The following is a 26989-nucleotide window of genomic DNA, read 5'->3' on the forward strand; positions in this document are numbered from 1 at the left end:
GGGAATGAAATGTTTGAATATTTTGCTCTTTCAAACTAGGATGCCATGGGAAAAGATTGTGAGGCTCCTCTTCAGGTGGTCATTCAAATAATATTGCTGTGGGTTTGCTGGATTTAGTCCTGATTCTTTTTTAGTGGCACAAAGCTCATTCCCTTGTTAAGGAAAAGGGGATTTTCAAAAATGCCCCCCCCCCCTTTGATTCAATCCTTGGTGCACAATTGTCTATCAAGACAATGTTCTTTGGGCTTTGGAAAGCCACCTTGAAGTGTTCTTTTGTTTTTATAAGTTCAGAAGGAAGGTGACCATTCTGAGAATAAGTTTTAAGTGACCATTCTGAGAATACGTTTATTTATTTAATCTATGCCTTGTCTGGATTCCCTCAAATGCCCTAAAATCAAGATCTACTTCTGTGTTTTGTACGGTGTATTTTTACATTTCTATAAATTTGACAGCCTGTGTTTTCATTGCTAAAATAATCCCCCTCTTTCATATCAACTCTTACCTAGGAGCCGCTCTGCAGAGTCATTGATGTAGGTTTTCCCCATCCCCACCTTTGCATGGCAGCCAAGACCAAACTACTAGTTTCACTGCATGATGCAATGTTACATTTTGGGAGCTACATTAAGACCAATGGAAACACTGTTCTTGTAGTGCTTGGTGCATGACAACGTGCTTATTCTAACAGTTGAGACATTGAATGCAGTCTAAGTGTTAAATGCATGACCAGAATCATGAATCTGTGATAATGTTGAGTTAATGTCAACAATGATGTTTAATATCTTGGTAAGACGAAAGAGGCTATTTGAATAAAATCTTCCCAAGTTATAATCTTCATTGGTGCTGCTCTTGCTTAATGACATTCCATGACTGTTGATAATGTAATGAATGAACAAGGACATGCAGTACAGAGAGAGGGTTCGAAGTGAAGAAGGGATGGATGGAGAGATCTTTTTGCCAAATTTGATAGGGACAGATGGTGAAGATAGCCTTGACCCAAACCAAGCCCCATATCATCATTCTAGATTTTATTCTTTTACTCAGTTAATCTTTTCTCCAAAATATAGCTGTCCTTTGCCCAGCTGAAATACTTTTCCTGCATGTCTCTGTTGTATCAAAAGCCCCAAATGATCTGGAAGAAAAAAAAGAGATATTTATAAAATTATTTATGTGGTTAATGCCAGATGCACAATGTTTTGCCAAAGTGTTACAGGTAGTTATTAAATTGAAAAAGGTAGTTTTAAACTGTTTAAATGGATTATGATGCAGAACAGAGAAAGTGGTGGAAGTCTGGCCCATCTAAACTGCCATATAATCCAGTTTGAACTGAATTATTATGGTCAGTGTGGACTCATATAATGTACTTTGAACTGGATTATATGGGTCTACACTGCCATATAATCCAGTTCAGTGTATTTAATCTGCATCCTGAAACTGGATTACATGGCAGAAAAGATGAAGGAGAAGCAATATAGGTACTTTAGAAAGTGGAGAAAGGGTGAAAAGGGCATATTGGGAGGTTCAGGTCCTTGGGAAAAAAAAACCCCATTGCCTTATACCCTCTGTTTCACTTATTCCCTGAGTCTTATTCCCTGCTCATGCTCTCCTGCTTTTTCTCACGCACCTCTCAGCTCTTTCCCTTGCCTCATATATTCTGGAGTTGCCAGTCTTGTACTGTTATTTTTCTCATTCTTGCAATAGCAGCCTGGCATATAGAATGCCCCCCCCCCCCAATTTTGCTGTCACTGTTTATCTCAGCCTATTGACATCATCAGACCGGATTTTTCCTTATCCTAGTATGCTGCTGGCACACTACCGGGACAGAATCTGCCAGAGCCCATGCAGGGTGTCACGACCCAGGCTGCAGAGCACCAATAACCATACACAGAGGCCAGAATCTATCTAATATCTTTATTGTAGGAATATATAAAGTTAATAAAAACAAGTGTAGAAAATAGTCCAGAATTAGACCTTTCAGGAAAGGTCAGAATTAGTCCAAAAAAGCAATGTCCAATAAGAAATATTAAGGTCCAAAGTTGTAATCCAATAACCGAAACACTCACTTTGCCAAGCAAAGTGAGGGGAGATGACAAGGTCCTTTAGTCCATGAAACTTGAGCGAGGCTAGGAAATAACTTGATACTTGAAACAAGGCTTGAACGTGGAACAAGGTAACTAAGAACAAGAACAAGGTCCGTGGAATAACTTGATAAATCCGTGGAACAAGGCAAGGATTGATCCTGGGAAACAAGGCAAAGTCCGTAGATAAACAAAGGCTGGGAGGCAAGGCGAAGGCTGGATAGCAAGGCAAGGCTTGAGCAGGAGCGAGGCTTGAACCGGAGCGCGCTGTCCAGACACAACTCGCTCCGTAGGCTGACGAATTGACTCCGCGAAGTTACTACGCGGGTAAAACACCTAAATAGAGTCTAGCTTCCCGCCGAAGCAGTTCTCTGGGAATCAGAACCGAAAGCTAACTCTGAGACCAGATGTGAGACTCCCCAAAGATTCTCACGAGAAGCAGTCTTAATTGGCCACATTCTTAGCTGCAATCCTCGCACTCCTGCGCGAAGCTGAATCCAAACTTCTCTGTTGTTTACAAAACTCCCGGCGCAAGAATACGGGAGAAGTAGGCTCTGGGCTTGTTTGACATACTTCTGGGAGACAACTTTCTTGCAGGTGCAAGGTTCCCAGATCTGCCTGGGAAAGATCTGGCTGAGAGGAATCCAGTTCAGACTGGGAAGGTAAAAAACCCAAGTTTTCATCTTCATCAGGAATTACAATGTCCTGAGCAGGACTACAAGGCCCATGAGTCATCACACTATCCCCCTCCTCAAGGCCCCTCCCAAACTGGGGCCCTCTCCCCGAGGCGCGAGGTCGCGGCTTGGCGGGATAGGTCTGATGAAAGCGACGGGTTAGATCAGGAGCATGGACTGTGGAGGCGTCTTCCCAAGAGCGTTCTTCAGGGCCAAAACCCACCCAGTCAATGAGATATTGTAGGCGGCGGCGGTGAAAGCGAGAATCCAAAATGTCTTCAACCTCGAACTCCTCCTCCCCATTCATCAAAACAGGAGGGGGGGCCGGTTGGTCTGTATCAGGACGCACACCATCCGCCGGAAGGAGCAGGGAACGGTGAAACACTGGGTGAATGCGCATTGAACGCGGAAGTTGGAGTTTGAAAGTCACGGGGTTTAATTGCGCCACCACTGGATAGGGGCCAATGAAACGGGCATCTAACTTCCGGCAAGGGCGGTGGGAGGGCAGAAAGCGAGTGGACAGGAAAACCCGATCTCCTACCTTGATTTCGGGGCCCGGCTGGCGATGTTTGTCAGCGTGGCGTTTATAGTCCTCCTTGGCTTGGTCCAGTTGCTGGAGCAAAAGTTGTTGCACCGCTGTGAGTTCCTGCAGCCAATCCTCTGCTGCGGGAACCTCTGAAGTTTCAATGACAGGGGGAAAGAAACGTGGATGGAAGCCGTAGTTTGCAAAGAACGGCGTTTCTTTTGTAGAAGCTTGAACTCCATTGTTGTAGGCAAACTCAGACAGTGGTAACAGAGAAGCCCAATTGTCCTGTTGATAGTTTACATAACAGCGAAGATACTGCTCCAAAGTGGCATTGGTGCGCTCCGTTTGCCCATCTGTTTGGGGATGATGAGCTGAAGATAAGCGAGAGTCTATGCCCAATAGTTTTTGTAGTGCCTTCCAAAAACGAGAGGTGAATTGAGATCCACGGTCTGTGACTAAACTCTTGGGCAATCCATGTAGTCTGAAGACATGTTGAAGAAATAAATCCGCAGTTTCCTTGGCCGTGGGGAGGCCTTCGCAGGGAATGAAATGGGCTAACTTGGTGAATAGGTCCACCACCACTAAGATCGTGGTGAATCCACAGGAAGGTGGTAGGTCAGTGATGAAATCCGCGGAAATTATTTCCCATGGGCGAGATGGGGTAGGAAGGGGGTGTAAAAGCCCTGAGGGCTTCTCCCTTCGTATCTTGGAGCGCTGGCATACTGGGCAGGTGTTGACATATTTTTCCACATCCTTGCGGATCTTGGGCCACCAAAAATCCCTTAGGATCAGATGCATAGTTTTAAATAGTCCGAAGTGTCCTGCTGGTTTGCAGTCATGACACAGACGAAGCGCTTTTTCCCGGCCCGGTCCGGGTGGGATATAGACATGATTTCTATAGCAGAGCAGCCCATCTTTAAGCGAAAAGGGGAAATGCAGACCTTGGCGAAGTTGGTCCTGCGCCCAGGCATCTGCTTGCTGACTAGCCCTGATTTCTTGAGCACAGATGGGTCCTGGAGTAGGGGAAGTTGAACCAATGGGAATGGATTTGGTGTTCCCCACCGTGAGCGTGGCAAAGTTCTCAGGTTGTAGCAGTTGGGATTCAAAGGTCTCCTTGCGTCCTGCAGCGTATTCCGGTTTACGTGACAGGGCGTCTGCTTGCTTGGTTTGGGCTGGGGTCACATAATGGATCTGGAAGTTGAAACGTTCAAAGAATAAAGCCCAACGTTGCTGCCTCTGATTTAGTTTGCGGGCAGTTCTTAGATGTTCTAGATTACGATGATCAGTGTGGACTTCAATGGGAAATTTGGCCCCTTCTAGCCAATGTCTCCAAGTTTCAAAGGCTGCCTTTATGGCCAGTAGTTCTTTTTCCCAAATGGTGTAATTCCTCTCTGGTGTGGTTAGTTGACGAGAATAAAAGGCACAGGGGTGGAGGTGATCTCCCACCGGTTGTAAGAGTACAGCCCCAATTGCCACATCAGAGGCGTCCGCTTGCACCACAAAAGGGGTTCCAGGATTTGGGTGCTGTAGAATTGGCTGGGAGGTGAATAGTTTCTTTAGTTGCTGGAACCCTTTCTCTGCTTGATCAGTCCAGCGGAAAGGCTGCTTTCCACGGATGCAGCTAGTGATGGGGTCGGACCAGCGGGCAAAATCTGGAATGAACTTGCGGTAGTAGTTCGCGAACCCCAAGAAACGCTGCACCTCTTTCTTGTTAGTTGGCGCCCGCCATTCCAATACTGCTGAAACTTTGGCTGGATCCATGGAAAGCCCTAGAGGCGAGATGCGGTAACCAAGGAAATCTACCTCTTGTAGATCAAAAGCGCATTTTTCCAGCTTGGCATAAAGTCCATGATCCCGCAATCGTTGTAACACCATTTTGACGTGGTTCTCATGTTCTGATTGTGATCTGGAAAACACCAAAAAATCGTCCAGGTAGATTATCAAGAACCTGTCTAGATAGTCCTGAAAAATGTCATTGACAAAATGCTGGAACGTTGCGGGGGCTCCGCATAAACCGAAATTCATAACTCGGGACTCAAATAATCCGAATTTGGTCTGGAAGGCGGTCTTCCACTCGTCCCCTTCCCTGATGCGAACTAAGTTGTAAGCCCCCCGAAGATCCAGCTTGGTGTAAACCTTGGCTCCTCGAAGCCGATCCAGTAGATCCGAGATTAAAGGCAGGGGATAGCTGTTCCGCTTGGTGATATTGTTCAATGCTCTGTAGTCCACCACCAAGCGTAGTTCCCCTGACTTCTTCTTCACAAACATCACTGGGGAGGCGGCTGGGGATTGAGAGGGTCTGATGAATCCCTTGCGAAGGTTTGTCTCTAGGAATTCCCTGAGAGCTTCTTGCTCTGGTTCAGTCAGGGAGTAGAGATGCCCTCGCGGGATCGGGGCCCCCTCCACCAAGTCAATGGCACAGTCATAAGGTCTATGTGGGGGTAATTTTTCGGCTTCTTTCTCATTGAATACATCCCAATACTCGGAGTACTTCTTTGGCAAGGTGATGATGGGCTCGGTGTCTGTGGCATGGCATACCTTGGCTACGAGGCAATGGTTTTGGCAGTACGGTGAAGCAAACTGCAGTTCTCTGTTGGACCAGGAGATGTTAGGGTCGTGGAGAGTCAGCCATGGAATTCCCAAAATCACAGGGAAATGGGGAACCTCGGTAACAAAGAAGGAAATCTCTTCCATATGTTCCCTTATCCACATCCTGGTGGGTTCCGACCACTGACTTACGGGGCCCGTCTTGAGGGGACGGCCGTCTATGGCTTGCACCACACGGGCATTCTTGAAATCATGATATTGTAATCCCAGAGAGTCGGCATACTCTCTATCGATGAAATTGTTGGTAGCTCCAGAGTCTATCATGGCGTGGATCATGACGGGTCCCCTTTTTGCTGACCATAATGTGACCACGAGAAGGAACAGGACCCCGGTTGGCGGCTCTTGGATGGATTTTTTGACCGGGTTGGCGAGCCCCTCTACACCCGGTCGTTGGCTTCCCCCGCCGGCTGTGTGCCAGTCGGCTCAGACGCCTTCGTCTCCGTGGAGGACGCCGCCGCAAGACGGGCGGCAGGCTTCCCTTTGGCTGGGCACTCTCTGGCGAAGTGGCCCCCGTTCCCGCAGTACCAGCAGAGGTTTAAGCGTTGACGACGGGCCTTCTCGGCGGCATCTAGTCTGGGACGCACATTGCCCAACTGCATCGGCACCTCCTCGCCTCCTCTGGGGTATGGGGTTGGCGGTGGGGGTCTCCACACCGGACGTGGCTGAACGCTGGCGGGAGCGGGGGGTTTTGCCCCGGCTCTACTGCCCTGGCCTCGAACCCACTGTTTCCTGTTGGCAATCATGACTTCAGCCCGTAAACATTGATCAATGAGTGCCTCGAGGGTCTGGGGAGGATCCACCTTGGAGATTTCTTCCAGCATTTCAATGTTGAGACCCTCCCGGAATTGTCCCCTGAGGGCTACATCGTTCCAGCCGGTGTTGTGGGCCAGCACTCGGAACTCGGCTATATACTGAGACATAGGTCTGTCTCCTTGGAAAAGGCGACGGAGTTTGTGACCGGCTGCCTCCAAATTGTCCTCGATTCCCCAAGTCTCCTTGAGGTGGTCCAAGAAGTGTTGCGCTGATCTTAGGTGTGGAGAGGCTTGGTCGAACAGTGCCGTCGCCCAGCTGGCCGCTGGCCCGTCTAGAAGACTGTAAACCCATGCCACTTTGATGTCTTCTTGGGGAAACTCGGCAGCACGGGCCTCCAGATAAGCTTGACATTGGCGACGGAAGACATGAACCTTAGAAGCTTCTCCAGTAAACTTGGTTGGCAACGCCATGGCCGGAAGACGAACTCCGCGTTCCTTCAAACCCCTTATTTCTCCATCCTGTGCATTGAGCTTATCACGGATTCGGTCCACCTCTTCCTTGTCGATGGTGTAGGTAATCGGCTGGCCGCTCGGCCCAGGTACGGTTCCGGTAGACATTCTGGCCGAGGTTAATTGGTGCTTAGGGTGGCGGAGTCAAACTGTCACGACCCAGGCTGCAGAGCACCAATAACCATACACAGAGGCCAGAATCTATCTAATATCTTTATTGTAGGAATATATAAAGTTAATAAAAACAAGTGTAGAAAATAGTCCAGAATTAGACCTTTCAGGAAAGGTCAGAATTAGTCCAAAAAAGCAATGTCCAATAAGAAATATTAAGGTCCAAAGTTGTAATCCAATAACCGAAACACTCACTTTGCCAAGCAAAGTGAGGGGAGATGACAAGGTCCTTTAGTCCATGAAACTTGAGCGAGGCTAGGAAATAACTTGATACTTGAAACAAGGCTTGAACGTGGAACAAGGTAACTAAGAACAAGAACAAGGTCCGTGGAATAACTTGATAAATCCGTGGAACAAGGCAAGGATTGATCCTGGGAAACAAGGCAAAGTCCGTAGATAAACAAAGGCTGGGAGGCAAGGCGAAGGCTGGATAGCAAGGCAAGGCTTGAGCAGGAGCGAGGCTTGAACCGGAGCGCGCTGTCCAGACACAACTCGCTCCGTAGGCTGACGAATTGACTCCGCGAAGTTACTACGCGGGTAAAACACCTAAATAGAGTCTAGCTTCCCGCCGAAGCAGTTCTCTGGGAATCAGAACCGAAAGCTAACTCTGAGACCAGATGTGAGACTCCCCAAAGATTCTCACGAGAAGCAGTCTTAATTGGCCACATTCTTAGCTGCAATCCTCGCACTCCTGCGCGAAGCTGAATCCAAACTTCTCTGTTGTTTACAAAACTCCCGGCGCAAGAATACGGGAGAAGTAGGCTCTGGGCTTGTTTGACATACTTCTGGGAGACAACTTTCTTGCAGGTGCAAGGTTCCCAGATCTGCCTGGGAAAGATCTGGCTGAGAGGAATCCAGTTCAGACTGGGAAGGTAAAAAACCCAAGTTTTCATCTTCATCAGGAATTACAATGTCCTGAGCAGGACTACAAGGCCCATGAGTCATCACACAGGGCTACTTCCAATGGGGCTTCATTGGTCTCCAGCAGCACACTAAGAGGGAGTCCCGAGGATTTAAGTGACTACCCATATCCTCATTGAAGAAGCCAGAGACAGCACTGGTGGAAGCTGGGGACAATTGAGAAACATCATGGGATGACAGCCCACGACCAACCACAGTAAGAAGACGAAGCTGGGTATTGCTCCATGGATTCCCTGTTGTTCCCGAGTTTCTGGACCTCCACGTGATTATTTCCTGTATATTGATTTTCTCTTAAAAGCTAAGAAGAAAGGCATGAAAAAAGGTTGGCCAGCGGCTCCCAATGCAAGAAAGAAAATAATTGTGATTCTTAACCAACCCATTAAGATGTTCACAGGAAGCTTTTTCATCTAGAGCAGTAGTACTCAACCTGTGGGTCCCCAGATGTTTGGGCCTTCAACTCCCAGAAATCCTAACAGCTGGTAAACTGGCTGGGATTTCTGGTAGTTGTAGGCCAAAACACCTGGGGACCCACAGGTTGAGAACCACTGCTCTAGAGGCTCTAGGATCCCAGAAGAGTTATCTTATTGATATAGTACCCTGAGCTGTTTTAGGCGTGCAAAATGGGGATGGCAACTGTTAGCAATGCTTGAACAGAAATGTTAAGCTGCCCAAGCTACATAGTTTACTTGCTAAAAATACCTGTACAATATACTCAAAAGTTGGTTGTTGGATTGCAAATGTACTACACACTGAGTTTAAAATGGAGATTTAAATGGAAAATGCAAAATGGGGATGGCAACTGTTAGCAATGCTTGAACAGAAATGTTAAGCTGCCCAAGCTACATAGTTTACTTGCTAAAAATACCTGTACAATATACTCAAAAGTTGGTTGTTGGATTGCAAATGTACTACACACTGAGTTTAAAATGGAGATTTAAATGGAAAATGCAAAATGGGGATGGCAACTGTTAGCAATGCTTGAACAGAAATGTTAAGCTGCCCAAGCTACATAGTTTACTTGCTAAAAATACCTGTACAATATACTCAAAAGTTGGTTGTTGGATTGCAAATGTACTACACACTGAGTTTAAAATGGAGATTTAAATGGAAAATGCAAAATGGGGATGGCAACTGTTAGCAATGCTTGAACAGAAATGTTAAGCTGCCCAAGCTACATAGTTTACTTGCTAAAAATACCTGTACAATATACTCAAAAGTTGGTTGTTGGATTGCAAATGTACTACACACTGAGTTTAAAATGGAGATTTAAATGGAAAATCAACTTCATATTGTACATGTTTGTTTAGAAATAAGGCCATTGTGACAAATGAGTCTTTCTGCCTGGAATGTTTAGGACTGCAGTCATTATCTTTTAGCAGTCCAAAGGTCTACTACATTAACTTTCTGTTTTGAAAAAAAAATAGTGAAAATACATCTTCAAAATCAAGAAAGGATGTCAAAATTAGCAGCACTTTAGAAAAATGGTTCTTGATTGACTGCTGACACTGGTTACTTTCAACAGAAGGCTTTTTTCTGTGCCACAATGTAATAATGTGACTGTTTTCATTTAAAGATTGATTGCTATTCTGTTGAGATCAAGGAGAAACTGAAGGGGGGGGAAGGTGTATAGTATACCATATTTTATCTGGTGAAAAGAGCTTTGAATGATTCTAGTATTTTATTGCTGTCTTGATCATGAAAATGAAAATTATATAGATTAATAAGATTGTAAAGGTGCAAAGAAAAGTACCTTAGTCATTTTGTCATTTATAGAGGTTAGTATATTTCTTTCTTTGTCTAAATGTACACAACTTATTCTGTCACCAAAGATATTCTACTTTAAAACACACACACACACACACACACACACACACACACACACAAAACAGCTATCCAAAGACTGTGTGTGCATCCAGGGAAAAAGACTATAATTAATGTAAGCAGTGCAGTACCATCTAATAGATAAACCCAATCAACCATGTGGAATACATTCTGAACCATTTCAATTGTGGAGAGAACAAAAACAAAGAAGCTAAACTAAACAAAACATTTCAGAATGTGGGTGTTACTGTAACCCTATCCCTACATCAGTACCCCTCATATCTACTAACTGAACTCTTCAGGTTTTTCTGTTCCTACATCTACCATTCTCCACAGGACATTGCTGTATTCAGATTTTCTCTCACTGTATACCTACTGTTTTATGTGCGAAACATTCAGACACGTTAGTGCCTGACTGCCTCAAAATTGGCTTCAGATGTGTACTGTACTGATGGTAAAGACTGATTATATTATATGTTAGATTTATGTCCTCCCTATGTGTAACTTTGGGCAAGGAGGAATGTAGAATACTAATATCACTGCTCTTTCAAAGGTATTGCCTTCAGACTGTGTTATGGGGCATGCAATGGCAAAATACTAAAAGTAATTAGTATACCAAAACAAGCAATCTGTCTTGGAGTGGGAGTAGTCTGAAGCAAAGGGAATGACAAGAGTAATATCCTGAAAGTGCACCACATGTATAACTATTGTATTTCATTTTACAATAGTCACTATTGCATAATCGTTGCACTCCCATTTTTGGCATGATAAAATCAGCAAAATAGTATTTCCCGCATAATAGTCACACCCATAGTTCACTCTGAGGGTGACTACTGTGTAAAGGAGGCAGGCACGTGAGCAGGTGAGGGTTCACCTGCCCATGTGACTGTCCTTTCAGGGCTACAGGGTTTGACTTGGCTGGCAGACAAAGTAAGCCTTGTAGATGCAAAGGAAAGTGGCAGGTGGGCAGGTGGGTGAACTCACCTAACTAACCCACGCTTGACCCCATGGAAGCTACAAGGCTTTCCTCAGGTGGTAACTAGTCCCATAGCTCTGTTTCACCCATTTTCATCACAGAATAGTCACCACTGCATAATAGTCGCACCACCTGTTTTATATATAAAAGGTGGAAAATGCAACTATTACACAGTCAAATACAGTACTTTCTCACCAGGTGTGCTCAATGTACTGAATATTCCCTCTGAATAACACAAGAACACAAGAGTGGTTTTTCCCTAAACTGAGGTATGGAATCTTTGCTCATCCAGGTGTGTATGGATGTATCTTCTATCATCCCATGCTAAGCCTGAAATCAGTTCATACTATTTGGAATCTGCATATTGTGAAGACAAAAAAGAGAATATTATGAAGCACCTATCATTATCCCTGCTCTTACTTTGGCTACTTGATGGACCAATCCACCTGATAACATCTAGCATGTATGAGCATAACTTACCATACTGTAGCACTGAGTATCAAAAAAAGAGAGTAAAGGACTGTGAAAGACTGTATAACAACAGAAGAATATGAGCAAGTACCATTACATCTCTTCATGGCAGGTTTTGGTTCATTCACATTTCAGAATTTTCATTAAACTCAAACTTGATCTTTTGTTTGAATTTATATCAACAGTCCTGCAGAAGCAAACATGTTGGCAAATAGAGTGCAATCACTTTTAAGGCTGTATTGTCAACTGCTACAAATCCTTTATCATCCAGAGTAAAAATATAGTAAAAGAAAGAGAGAGGTAAATTTAGGTTACAATTTCATATATCATTAAATAGAGCATGAAGCCAGTGAATCACTGTCCTGTTTCACAGAAGAATGATGTACATTTTTACACCTGAGAGGGAACAGAAGTCTAGATTCAATAACAGTTTTGTTACAACTGAGTTTTTCATGTCAGTCCCAAATCTTTATAGTCTGATAGTAATAATAAACCTAACTGACAGGAAAAGAAAATACAATAGGTTATTAATTTTGTTATATAGAATCCACTCTTTGACCGTCAATCTTTAATAGGTTATCAGGATGTATTCTTCAGAATTCAATCTGTGTTCTGCAAAGAAATTGACATTGATAGGGCTCTCAGATTTTCTATTCAATAATTTCTATCTGAGTCCAAAAAGTTCTGAAGATGAATGTATCTAGTCCTGGTGCCCAATTCAGTAATAGAAAATGAAGACTATTTCAAGGCCAATGTGTTATCGAAGGCTTTCATGGCCGGGATCACAGGGTTGTTGTATGTATTCCAGGCTGTATGGCCATGTTCTAGAAGTTTTCTCTCCTGGCGTTTCACCCACATCCATGGCAGGCATCCTCAGAGGTTGTGAGGCATTTCAAGGCCCTTCTATGGAATATGGAGAAAGTGTTGTGCCACTTTTGTGGCTTATAATTCTACTGTTCAAAGGAGGAGGTGTCAGGAATATATCCTGCATTCCTTTAGGAATGTCTAAAAGATTTTACTGAAACAATAATAATACATATAATCAATGATTAAATATTATGCTTGCATAAGGTAGTGAGTATAACATATAATCTCACAGACTATTGTTAATTTCCTGATAGGGAATTAAGATTTCAAGACAGAATTAATTGTAGATAAAATAATATTTTAGTGTTGTACCTAAAGCCAGACTTTTTCTTCTTAAACTCTGAATCTCCATAATTGCCTGGGTAACATGAAATCTTGAATATTACCCTATTTTCTATTCTCTGGGAATATGATTTAAGTATCATCCCTGTTGTTCCAAAGCTCTTGATAGATTTCTTTGAAGGAGGTGAGAAAATGGACAGCATGAAATACAAGCAGATATTGGATTCAGTAGTCTACTAAATACAGCACTGTGCTCCACATGTTGTAAACCTAAATTTAAATTTCACATCTCTTCATCTTTGTATTGAAATGTAATGTTAATTCTTTGTTCAACCTATAAGCATGTTTTCCAAAGAATTGAGGGGACTTCTAGATAGGAGAAGATGGCAACATTTCTGAGAGTGTGCCCGAGACAGGTCCAGTGGAGATTTCTGGAGGGAGGAGGGTAAAGGGAGCTCCAGCTGAGGAAGAATGTGGGCTCAGCCAGACCAGCTCTCTAAAAACCCAGCTTTCTATAAGGTACTGCCAGATGCAAATGTCATCATAATGAGGAGTGGGGTAGAACAGCTTTCTTCCAACTGAAAGACATGCTTTCGGTTCACCTTTCTCACTTTCTTAAACTTTTTTGATACAGAACTGGATTAATAAAGAATATGATTTTTTTCTGTAGGATGATCAGCAACATCAGTAAATCCACTGACTTTATTTATCAAGGTTGAGTATGCCAGAGAAGGGAGAAAGAATTACATGAATTTTTTACTTAAATGCTAAAATAATTTTATTGTTATGTGTATAGATGAATAATTAATCTTTCTTCTTTCTGGATTCAAGAGTTTAGATAAAGCTCTGGCAGACATAAATTAACTGCTGTGGAAGTGTTTTACAGATTGAGTGAAATTGATCTGGCACTACCACATCAAAAATAGAACAAGATTTTATCTTTGTGAGAAAGAAAAGTGTGTGGTACTGTATATTAATCCCATTCTTGGCCTAGAGTTGACATTGGCTGAAGAGAATGCTATCTAATATGAACAAATAAATGACTGAAAAAGTAAAATTTTCATCCCACAAAATTTGTAGCATGGAAGTGGTCTGCAATTTAAGATATTAGGTAAGGCTTTGGGAGACAAAAACTAATTTCTACTGCTGTAGAAATGTTTGTGAATTGAGTGAAATTGACCTGCTGAAATGGCTGTAAGTGTAATAGTAAAAAAAATAATTCTGTGAAGTACTGCCACACATTTTAATATACACAAGTTTTTTTTATAAATGATTGCTAGAATTACCAAAACCACAAAGATTAAAAGATCAATTGAAATTAGGAGATCATCAGTCGATGTACCAACTGAAAAGGCAACTTTTTCCAAAATATCTCAAATGATAAGAGAAATTGACACTGATCAGAAAAGATATAATGAAACAATTTGGGAAACAAGAATAATAATAATTTTAATGATAATAAGTTAAAATAGGCAATGAAATAAGAGATGCAACATGAGGTGGAAGAGATTAAAGTATCAATTGAACAATTAACCCAAGAAACAAAATAGTAGATGAGAAAGTGGAAAAATTGAAACTGAAGGCTGAAACAATAGACAAAGTAAAAAAACAGCAACTGAATAATTTGGGTCCTACTCAAGGTGAATGAAAAAGAATATTGTTTAAGATTCAGATCAATCCTTGAGGACCCACAAGAAAATCTAAGAATGGCATTGATTAATCCCTTTGACAGATATTAGGATAGAGCGGAAAGGGAAATAGAATATATTTGATAAGCTCTGTCCATTTCATAATCTAAATTGGAAGAACAAGAAATTTGACAAGAGATATAATGGCCTGTTCATGGGAGGATTATGGGAGACTCCATTTAGCCAAAACACTTTGAGACTAAATTAAACGTGGGTGGAAAAAAGATAATAGTTTTCAAGGAGATTCCAATGAGAATTTTATGCAGAACAAAAGATTGGCTTTTGGCAGTTAAATTGAAACAGAAGATTATCAGATGTAAAAACCTGTAAAGATTGAGTTTTGCTTTAAAAATTAAAGATTTTGAGTGGAGTTGACAAAAAAAGAAAGGGATTTTAAAAATAAAAATTAGAAAGGATGTGGAAGCAGACCAAGAAGAAGAAAAGAAAGAAAATTTGACATTTAAAGAACAGAGATCAAAGGGAGCTGACCTTGGATGAGGAAGATCAAAGACTGGACCAACAAATTGACCTGAATAGTGAAAAGAATTTGGTCACACCAAGTGCTGCTGCTGAGGACTAATGTGATTTAATGTGTGCAATGATGCTATTTCTTAGATTTGATATGAAAAATATGATAAAATTTATCCTGGTAGTACAGAAGAAGATGATTGGTGTTGTATTGTATCGAAGTTCTACTCTTGGCTAATAAGAAAGGTTGGTTTATGGAGCTCTAGATCAATTTGCAAGAGACTAAAATTTGGTGGTCAGTGTATATGCTCTGAATAAGGATAGGAATGCATTTTTAAAAGAAATCATAGGGATAAACTGTTTAATGGAGTTTTTTTTAAAAAAAATTAGAATACAGTTATTACCCTCCCCCCCCCCCCCCCCAAATAAAAATAGAAAAGAGAAGAAGGCAGAACGTCAGATAAAAGGTTAGAATTCCCCATGGTAAATTATCAAGTGTGTGTTTGATGTAATGGACAGCTTGGAATTACAGTAGTTGATTAGGATATACAATGTGTTTCAAAATGATGAACCCAATTTCAAAGCAGTATATTTCACAATGCAACATATTAAAATTATACAAAAATTGCAAATGGTTTAATGTTATCAAACTATCAATCACAACTAACCATTTTAAGTTAGAAACAAACCTAAAATAACTCCACAAATGATGGATATTTCATTAGACCTTAAGATGCAGGATAATCATTGTATGAATGACTGAGTCTAGAGGGCTGTTTTTATACTGGGAGAGGCATTTATTGGTAATCATTAGAAACTCTTTACCCCACCTTTTCAAGTAGTAAGCATTTCATTCATGGGCTGCTCGATATTACAAAGTTATAGCCATGTAAAATTGGGTCCATCTCTTTGAAACACCCTGTAAATAGTGAAAAGAGAGAAAAGGAAATGGTTTTGTAAATTCAATTCAATGATTATTGATAGCAAGATATATAGAACCCAATTTTATTCCTTTCCACATAAGCAACAAGATATCCCAAGAAATACACTGGAAGAATACATGACCAAACAGATTTTACCTAAGATTATAGAATAACAAAGATTATCTATAAATTCTCCTATTATGGTGAGATAAATCTGTGATGTCATAATATTACTGCTAGAGTTAAAACAATAGGAACAGCTGGGCTACCTGTGATAATGTTATGAATGATTTGAAGTGGGCCTTCTAATGCCATCTCAGCAAACAATGGATGCAATTTTATAAACTGAAAAGATCCCTGACAGTTGGAAAGAGGTTGATATAGCTTTGATACCTAACGAAAACCAGCACTTGACTTCGACAAAAATCAAACAAACAAAACTACAGACAAAATCATTGTTAAATAATGATTATCAGCTGTTCACAATGATTCTGGCAGATAGGTCATATCTATAATGATTCAGGACTTCAATCACAAAGATCAATGTGGATTTTACCTAACAGAAAACTTAGGTAAACTTAGGCATGGCCCCATGTAAGCCGCCCCGAGTCCCCATTGGGGAGATGGTGGCGGGTTATAAATAAAGTTTTATTATTATTATTATTAGTGATAATATTAGAAATGTATTAAATAATGATATAAGAAGCAGGCTGCATTGATATTTTTAATGCAGAAAAGGCCATTGATGACTTAAACTGGACTTTTCTTTTTTGTAATGTTGAAAGAGATGTCATTTGGAGGCAATTTTATGACATGGGTTATTTTACCCAAACAGCGTGGGTAAAAGAGAGTTATCTATTCTAAGTCAGATAAAAAGAAACAAAACAGGGATGCTCATTGTCACCATTGTTGTTCATTTTAGAATTTGAGGTCTTGAATAGAGACAGTAGGCAAAGTGAAAAGATAAAAATCAAATCATATAAATTAAGGTCATTTGCTGATGATTTGGTGTTTACCTTGACAAATCCACTCAAAATTGTAAGTAGATTGATGACAATATTTTTTAAAAATGGGGATTTGGCAGATTTCAAAATTAAAATTAATAAACAGAAGGCAGTAATGCTCCCCAAAACGATTAAGGTGAATTGATAAACAGAATTTGAGGGGGAGGGGGTGACAACACTGATTTTTTTTTGTGTCAGTAGTGACTGAAACTGAAAGTAGCCTCTGATGTGAGAGAATTGCCCATCTGCAACGATGTTGCCAAGGGGACACCTGGATATTTTTGTTTCACCATCCTTGTTGGAGGCTTCTCTCATGTCCCTGCATGGGGAGCTGGAGCTGACAGAGGGAGCTCATCTACTCTCTCCCTAGATTCAAACTGGCAACCTTCAGGTCAGCAACCCAACCTTCAGGTCAGCAGCCCTTCTGGCACAAGGGTTTAACTCATTGTGCCATTGGGGTCTCCTGACAACACTTATAGACCTGCAAAGACAGTGAAATATCTTGCTGTTGCAATGATAAACTCAGACAGTATAAGATGTGGAATGACATTAAGAAGGACTTGCAAAGATAGGAGAGTTTAAACCTCTTTTTGTTGGGAAGACTCTCGAAAGGACTGATGGCAGAAGGACTTATGGAGATGTATTTGCAACGAAAGAAACTGAGAGTGACAGTAAAATATTGCAAGATCTGGAACAACTAGAAGGACTTGGTTTATCTAATTTAATATAATAATTTAGAGTTATACTTCTGCTTAGTGTGGTTAAAAGATTGGATATTGATCAGGAATAAAAGACTATTAGAAATAGAAGATTAAGATGTAAAGATTTACGACTCACAGGCTTAGCTTACCTTTAGCTCCAATATGAACCAGCCATGAAGCAAGATGAAGTGGCAATTCTAGAGCACCATTTGGTGCTGTGGGTTTGCATGCTTTAATTTAATCACTAGAGAGCTCTATTCTGTAGCTGAACATTGGGACATAAAGTGAGAGGCAGGGATGGGGTAAGAATCAATTGAAATAGTTCTCTTCCATAAGTTCTTATAAGATGAACAAGAATAGTGGTTGTAGCCCTTGTGTGCAGTTTGGTTTTCTGTCTTAGACCCAAAAAAATGTCTTAAGTCTCAGTCAGATACAACTGAATAAAATTTCAAACCACGTCATCAAATGGCATTGAAAGGCATGTATATTAATATTTTGGGGTTCTAGGTGCTGATGCACAGGTTCGTTTTGGTGGCATCTTTGTTCCCTCTGCAGTCACTATAATTAATGTTTCATTCAAGTCATAATGGCAACCTCCCCTGTTAGTAATCTTTCTCACTGTTAATTGGGATGCTGTTGTGTCTTTTTAAAGGACACCCTAGCACACTGCTCATTACTTATCCCCAAGTAGGATGGGAGGAAAAAATTGACAGATAACTATTTTGTGAGGTCTTCTGTCTATGTAATTAAAAGATGTGTAGCCACTTATCTGAGATGATGTGATTCTTCTAATATTGTGTGGATGTGTAGAGAAATGATTTATAGTAATCATGTTCATATTTGAAATATTTCAGGCTAGTGAGGAAGAGAAACAGAATGAGACATCTGTGTAGGAGCACATTTACTTACTGGCCAAAAAATAAACCATTTTATCTTGCCCTTATTCCAAGATGTGTATGATATCACCTGCTCCCATTTTGCTCAGCTTGTATGTGAACTAGGTGGCCGAGACAGTGATGACCAGCCTAAGGTCCTTTAGTGATTCTTTTGTTTGGGTGGGAATTTTAATTCGGGCCTCTGTGGTCTCAGACATCTCCATCCTCCATGCTACCCTGACTTTCTTATGGAGGGTGTGCTAAATGTAGGGATCTCAGGATGCAAGTTCGTTGTTTGAACTCAATATGGATTTATTGTGTGTAGACTTGTTTTTGAGAGGGGAAAATTATTGCCATATTTTAAGATTTTTTTCAGCCATTCTGTTCTTTTTATATTATTGGTTTTCCTTACAGCTTCAAACATTTATGGATTGTTTGTAACTTGAATCATGAGTTGTCTTGAGTAATTTTTTGAAATGAAAGTATAAGAATTGGAAGTAGAACATATTCTATTAAACATATTTCATTGACACCTGAAAATATTTTTGCATGAGTGAATGAAATAAGCAAAGTTTTACTTTCTTCCACACTATAGAGTAATAGTGAGTTCTATAACATGGTATCTTCTTTTGAGACATAGTACTCTCATTAATAGGAGCCCCGGTGGCGAAGTGTGTTAAAGCACTGAGCTGCTGAACTTGCAGACCGAAAGGTCCCAGGTTCAAATCCCGGGAGCGGAGTGAGCGTCCGCTGTTTGCTCCAAGCTTCTGCCAACCTAGCAGTTCGAAAACATGCCAATGTGAGTAGATCAATAGGTACCGCTCCGGTGGGAAGGTAAGGGCGCTCCATGCAGTCATGCCAGCCACATGACCTTGGAGGTGTCTACGGACAACGCTGGCTCTTCGGCTTAGAAATGGAGATGAGCACCAACCCCCAGAGTCAGACATGACTGGACTTAACGTCAGGGGAAACCTTTACCTTTACCTACTCTCATTAATGGGTTCGAAATGAATTCATCAGCTTTATTAAGTTTATCTTCAGTTACATTTGGGGGAAAGGGAGAGATATTAATGGAAATAAGTATTCTTCACTTTTCTACCTTCTGCATTAGAGAAAGGAAGGGCCTTTTTGTATTTTTATATTTGTATATTTTGTATATTATTATTTTTTAAAAAACTAAAAAAGTCTTGAGACATCTGTTCTCATCACCAAAGAGAAAATGTGACAATTTATATATATATATATATACATACAATTGCCAATGCCACTTCTTTACATGGTTTTGAAAACTATCAGACAGACTTTTGGGGAGTAGCTATTATTGCTAATACCCTGTTTTCCCAAAAATAAGACAGTGTCTTATATTAATTTTTGCTCCCAAAGATGTGCTAGGTCTTATTTTCAGGGGATGTCTTATTTTTCCATGAAGAAGAGTTCACATTTATTGTTGAACAAAAATTGAACATTGATTGTATACTGTACAGTAGTTGTCATCACAAGCCACCATAACCAGACAAACTGTGAGTCCTATCAAGAATTTCTTGTTAGTACCATTATTTCCATGTACAACAATCTATGGTATGTACATTTATCGATCCTACATGCTTTGGTGTTCGTTCTGTGGGCATGCTTCCAACAAAAACTTTGCTAGGTCTTATTTTCAGGGGAGGCCTTATATTTAGCAATTCAGCAAAACCTCTACTAGGTCTTATTTTTTGGGGATGTCTTATTTTCAGGGAAACAGGGTAGTAGAGCAGTTCAGGAAACAAATGTAACTTCCACCTTCAGAAGCAATATGCCATTGATTACCACTTGCTTGGGACAAACAACTGTTTTGCTATCTCGCCTGCATGTTTTCCAGCAGTATTTGTCTGGCTGTTGCTGCATTCTGATATAAACCAATCTGATCCATGCTTCCTCGATTAAACTTCAGATGAGAATGAAGTGATAGATTGGTTTTTGCACTTTTCCAAATTTTACTGTGGAGTTCTAGCCTATATAAATAATTTGTGTATATACAAGTATGCATGTGTGTATATGTATGTACATGCATATTTACACAAACATACACTTACATTTAAAATGTATATTTTGAGAAAACGGCATTAAAATATGCATTTGACATAAATGTGTAAACATACTATATAAGAAATTAAAATGTAAAAATATTTTATATATATTTTATTATATTAAAACAACACAAAATTATAGATAAATGAAAGAAGTAGAAATGACTAACAAATGAACTGTAAACAGACCATAAATACAAAATGTAGCCATCTCTGCAATCTACATTTTCTTTGCTAAGAAAGAGACAATTAGTATGTAATTTCAGTATTGAAACCTACATGTATACAATTTCCATGACATATAAGATAGGAGGAACACATCAACGGTCCCAGTAAATCTGTACAGTTCATTGAGATCAATGGTTCCCAACCTTTTTTTGACCAGGGACTACTTTGACCAGTGCCCACTTGACCAGGTAGCACTTTGTCCAGGGACCGCTTTGTCCAGGGACAACTTGACCAGGGACCACTTTGACGAGGGACCACTCTCCAACATTAGTACTAAAAGTGTTATGAATCAGTTTTTGGTCAACTTTAGATTTGGGTGTTGATTCAGAGAATTGCATTGGACAGACCACATCAGCTCTAGTTTCTGATACAGAACATATGCTATCCAGCAGTCGCCATCTGCTTGCCCACAGAAAACCATATTTAATAATCTAGAGCTGATGTGGTCTATCCAATGCAATGGAAAGGAGTGGAAATAAAATTGATAAAATAAATAAAGAGGAAGGAGGTTCACAGACCAGATTTTCATTCCCGTGGTCCACTGCTGGTCCACAGCCCACAGGTTGAGAACCACTGTTTTAGATGATAGGAAACCTGCTGTAGGTTTATTATTCCATCTCTTAAAAGTTAAGTTGTTGCTTAAAGTAGGAAAACTTTAAGCATAGCAATAATTTTTGGTGTATATACATTCCATGTGGCAGCTCTAGTTTTTCAGTTTTTGTCCATTAGGATTCCTACTAAATGATGTCAAAAGTGCTGATTATGATAACAATAATGCAGCAATGTTCAAAATATATGATTACGTGTATGTGATCTGAAACAATACAGTTCAGCAAGAGCTACACCACATGAATCTCTTGATTGTATGTTTTTGTTCCATGCTGCTTCATATACGACAGAGAAGTTTGAAAAAAATAGATGTTGTGAATAAATGTTGTTGTTTTTTTTTTTTTTGCTTTGATGACTATTTGAGGATCTACACATGTCATTTTTTGTCAGATACATTATTTAGATAGCATTGGAAGATCTAATCAGAAGTGGGATGGCTTAGCCAAATTTTGCATGCTCTGGTAAATGTGTGCAGACTTGGGGATGGGAGAGCACAGAAAGCATCACAGATTTACTCCTCTGGCTTCACTTTTCTGTAATGTATGAAGCAGTCTTTATTTTATGTTGCTTTGCGAACAGTACTGCAGATGTTTTTCCGTTTTTACAATTCAGCTTTTTCTGTATATGCATAGTATATATGTTTGACACAAAATTATTCAGATGTGCTAGGCATCTTTCTTTCAAAATACTTTGATAATGGTTTTGTGGAATATTAAGCCTTCTTAGATCCCTTTACACTGTCCTTCAGAGAAATGTTTGCGACAATAAAAAGCCTGAGGATAAACAAGGGGCATGCTCTTGGTAAACTTGTTTGAGCTGTGATGTTTACAAGTAAATTGGAACTTGGCTGCATGTGTAAAACTCAGTTTGTCCAGTTAATTGAATTGATAATATTCAGAATGCATAGAATCCTGCTTGTTCAGCGACTTGGTCTTGTATATGCCATGTGCAGCTATACTAACTGGTATGATATTCAGTGATTTATTTGTACACATAAAATCATGATTTTTGGTCATTTCCCCTTCTCTTTTTTATCCCTTTTTCCTCTAGTATTAAATACATTCCTTTTTCCCTGGTATTAAATCATTCATCAGCCCACAAAAGGGTTGTTCTTACCTCTAGGAGATTACACTAACTGAATGATAACTTGTGATAAATTGAGAACCATTGCTTAAACTGTGGGGGATCTAATTTACAACCATCTAGGATTATTACAAATAAATCACAATTTGTACATATATATATATATATATATATATATTTCATTTAGTTCTGAGCTGGCATATTAAGTATATCATAGTACCAGTTTGTATAGAGGATGCTACTAAACTGTATGTGCCAATATTTTAAAATAAAACTGGAGGTTGCAATGGTTGCCTGAGACAGAGAAGATAAAATGAGAGGAATTTTTATTTAATCTGCATGTGAAAATTAACCCTTGGAGTTCTGCTTCTAATTCTGGAATTTCTCCTCTACATTTACATCTGTAATAGTGAACCATATTCTTTCTACTGAATTTATGTGTCTATGTATGTAAAGTAGCAAGCAAAACTTTCACTGTCTCCTAATTTGGAAAATATTCATAAGCAAACACATCTTTTTATTTTATTTTGCTTATCCTGAAGGGGAGGGTGAAACATGATGTAAAATTTGGTAGTTCTTTAAGAGAAAATTATTGAAATTGTATATTTAAATAATACTGTTCTAGTCAAAATAAATAAAGTATTGCATAATTAATATATGTTAGATTTAGGCTAGCCAGCTAGCCAGAAGAAGAAGTCTATCATGCTCTTACAGCATTACTGGCAGCTTGAACTGCAGGAAATAGTAGGCAAAACCTTTCATGTCACGGACATTAGTGTTCTCACTCAGTTGTCTGCAGATGAAATAGCTGTAAAAAGTATGGAAACATTGGCCATTAAAAACTTGGCAGACCTAGTTAGACTATTGAACTGTTAGATATCTTTAAGTCAGTTGTAGAAAGAAGTCAGTTCTTTAAGGGTTAATATGGGATGAAGGAAGCCTAAAACATTTTCTTGCTTGTTCTTCCTTAAAAATGTCTGCATGTTTCTGTTTCAGCTGTTGATTGAACAGATAACCAGTAAGATTTGCTATAAATTCAAATTCTCTCTTTTTTGACATCAATAACAACAAAAAATAAAGATAAATGACTGCTTGCACTTAAGAAAGTGGGAGCACCAAATGAGAAGCAATAATGACTGAATTCAGTCTATAAAATAGAAAGAGGCCATAACTTCATTTTTTTCATATTTCTTTTATGCAAAGTTTATTCATCTAGTTTACTATACTCTTTTTTTTCTTTTCTTAAATAGCCCAATAGAATCTTGCCAGAATTTCTACAAAGATTTCACGTTACAGATAGACATGGCTTTCAACGTGTTCTTCCTACTCTACTTTGGCTTGCGTGTAAGTATCTGGTTTTACTATTAAAATTTTGCATGGCTTTCCCTGGCTTTCTCTTAGACTTTTCCACCCTGGCATCCCCCAGATGTCTTGAATGGCAGATCCTTGACCACGAAAAAACAATAACTATCTGATTGGGAAATGATTATATTATTGTGAGAATTTGTTAAATGCGGAGTAGCTGAAGGTTCACCTAGAAGGATTACCCAATCCTTACCTCTTTGTTTTACTGTTACCAATGAAAGAAATCCCACAAAGTCCAATGGTAGCCACAGGTAACAATAGCAAAATAAAGGTTTTTCATGCAACAAACAACTCAGTTGGTAAAGAATGGCTGAGTGCTCTGTTGAACATCTGCTACTGGAGACATTTTTCAGTGGAGTAAAACCAATTCTTATGTTTTATCAAAGCCAATCTTAAAATCAAGATTGATTTAATTAGATAAAAAGTTAGCTCATATCCTTCTTGGCTTCGATTTCTACAACAGATGTTTTTGTGTCAAAAAAGTAATACAGCTTTCATATGGCCTTCGTGGCAATAAAATGATTGATGGTTTAATAAGCGCATTTTAGAGATCTCGCAGACAGTAATGTGGGAGACAACAAACTATGACTTAACGGTTCAATTTCTTCTGGCATATAAGGACATAATCTGCTAGACTAGAGTTTATTTAGAACTGTAATTCCCACAGTGGAGTTAGGTATCAACAGAATTCAGGATACCATATAGATCTTTGAGCTAGAAAGAGAAGAAATATGCAATTACCTCAGGAAGAAAAACCAAGTAAAGGTTTTACCAAGTGTCTGAAAACCATAAAGCGAGAAAGTTTTTCAAGGCCATTTTTCAATTTTGGTGCAATTTTTGCTGTCAGTGCCAAAAAGCAACTGGGTGCAGCAGAGCAACAAAAGATTCCCAAAAGACTACAACCATTGTCTGTATCCCCCTGTGTGATGTTGTGTGAAGGAGGACAGGGGGAAAGGAAGTTGGGAATCTGAAATGTTGGAGCATTTCAGATCTTTGATTGTCTTTCTGATCTGTCTACGGTTTCCCAGGCGAGGAATCCCCACTAAGGGAAAATGGATAAATTTCTCCCATTCAAATCACTATGCACTCAGGCAGGAAAGTAGAATTGTTGAATGAGTGTTCATTTAGGATCAGAACAGAACCACCCACAAGTAGTAATAGTAGTAGTAGTAGTATTTATACACCCCCCCCCCCCCCAAATGGATTAAGGCTGGGAACAACATATTAAAATGCAGTGTTAAAGTTAAATAAGCAGGAAATTCTACTTCTTGGATCCATTACAACATTTTTATGTCCTCAGGATTCTTAAAAGTTGTGTTGAAAAATCTATTAACTCGTTAAAGGTTAAGCTGGTGTGTGAAAATTAAATTGCACCTCACTTTGGGAGAAAAGTGGGATATAAAAAGAAGAAAGGAATGGGCATTATATGCAACATGGCAAATAGTCCTCTTTATTTATTTTTTCATATTCAAGAAGTAGGTTTTATTTTCGTAAGTCAACAAACCCCAAGTAATGTATCAAAATATCATACTAGTTTACCTGAATTATTATTATAACTTATATTTCACCAGTTTTCATAATCATTTTCCCCCAAAACCTGTGTAAAATTCTACCTACTCTCGCTGTATGATTTTTTTTTAAAAAAGCCTTTTGTTGTTGTGTTGATGGTGGTTGTTTTCCCACTTTTCTATTGAAACCAAAAGTAGCTATGTATTTTAAAAAGGTAAAGGTAAAGGTTTCCCCTGACGTTAAGTCCAGTCATGTCTGACTCTGTGGGTTGGTGCTCATCTCCATGTCTAAGCCGAAGAGCCGGCGTTGTCCATAGACACCTCCAAGGTCATGTGGCCGGCATGACTGCATGGGGCGCCGTTACCTTCCCACCGGAGCGGTACCTATTGATCTACTCACATTGGCATGTTTTCGAACTGCTAGGTTGGCAGAAGCTGGAGCTAACAGCGGCCACTCATGCCGCTCCCGGGGTTTGAACCTGGGACCTTTCGGTCTGCAAGTTCAGCAGCTCAGTGCTTTAACACACTTTGCCACCGGGGCTCAAATAATTTAAATATCCCCAAAAAACAAGGAAGAAGGCCGCCTTAGCCAGGTAACAAATAAAAGCAATTTCTACAGCTGTTGTTTAGTTTTTAATAAAAGAAGAATGACACCATGCCTTTCTCCCAACAGAGCAAAAATATCCCCATCCTCTTAATCTCCTCTTCCTTCTCTTTTCACAGTTCATAGCAGCCAACGACAAGCTGTGGTTTTGGCTGGAAGTAAACTCGGTGGTAGATTTCTTCACGGTTCCTCCAGTGTTTGTTTCAGTGTATTTAAACAGAAGTTGGCTGGGTAAGTAAATGGTATTTTTTGTTTTTAACTAAAAAAGAAAAGGAAAAAAGAGGTCAATAATGATTGAATCTATTCTGTGACCCGAACACTCCAAAGAAAACAACAAAACAATAGCAATTTTGCACCAAAACTACAAAGTTATCTGATTTTATTTATGTATTTATTTTGAAAAACATAGCTTCTAGGTGCGCACATTTTATGTTTTGCAAATTCTATCCATTTTGTTGAAAAAACGAAAACTTTTGTCGAAAAATATGAGTTTTTGAAATTCATTTGTGGATATTTTAATGCAGAAGCATTTCCTATCAGTTCACATTTCTGCAACATTGCTTCATAATTTTAACACAAGTACAGTATAGTCTCACTTATCCAACATTCACTTATCCAACATTCTGGATTATCCAACACATTTTTGTAGTCAATGTTTTCAATACATTGTGATATTTTGCTGCTAAATTCGTAAATACAGTAATTACTACGCAGCATTACTGCATATTGAACTACTTTTTCTGCCAAATTTGTTTTATAACATGATGTTTTGGTGTTTAATTTGTAAAATCATAACCTAATTTGATGTTTAATAGGCTTCTCCTTAATCTCTCCTTATTATCCAACATATTCACTTATCCAACGTTCTGCCGGCCCGTTTATGTTGTATAAGTGAGACTCTACTGTATATCATTTGAGTTTATATGCAGAACTTTCCTAAAATACTTAGGGATCTTAAAATACTCAGTTGGAAACTGCACAAAACTCTTACTTTTGTGCAAATGTTCTATTTGACTGTTTCCAGAGTTTTGTGAAGTTTAGCTAGGATGCAAACAACAGCGAAGAGACTTTCCATCTCTGGTTTGGTACTTATTTATGCATTGTTAAGGTGACATGGAGCTCTTTTCTGGTTTTTGCTGCATGCTTGTGTGGACAAGCTTTGTGAAGAATGACTGTATTCTCTTGATTTTTCATTAATCAACAAGGCCCTG

The 26989-nt window shown here is 39.6% G+C and overlaps 1 protein-coding gene across 29 annotated transcripts in view; it reads left to right on the forward strand.

Annotated features, from left to right (window-relative positions):
* The window catches only part of kcnma1 (potassium calcium-activated channel subfamily M alpha 1), a 657167-nt gene that overhangs the window by 359640 nt on the left and 270538 nt on the right, over window positions 1–26989 (forward strand). For 28 of the 29 annotated variants that reach the window (XM_062977440.1, XM_062977441.1, XM_062977436.1 and 25 more), the window contains exons 4-5: window positions 23552–23645; window positions 25898–26009. In XM_062977440.1, coding sequence (XP_062833510.1) covers window positions 23552–23645; window positions 25898–26009 — 206 coding nt within the window. Of the gene's footprint in view, window positions 1–506; window positions 1745–23551; window positions 23646–25897; window positions 26010–26989 lie in introns of those variants that run through there. The other variant, XM_062977442.1, reaches the window with a different exon arrangement.

Source organism: Anolis carolinensis, chromosome 3, assembly GCF_035594765.1.
Source record: "Anolis carolinensis isolate JA03-04 chromosome 3, rAnoCar3.1.pri, whole genome shotgun sequence".
Lineage (NCBI taxonomy): Eukaryota > Metazoa > Chordata > Lepidosauria > Squamata > Dactyloidae > Anolis > Anolis carolinensis.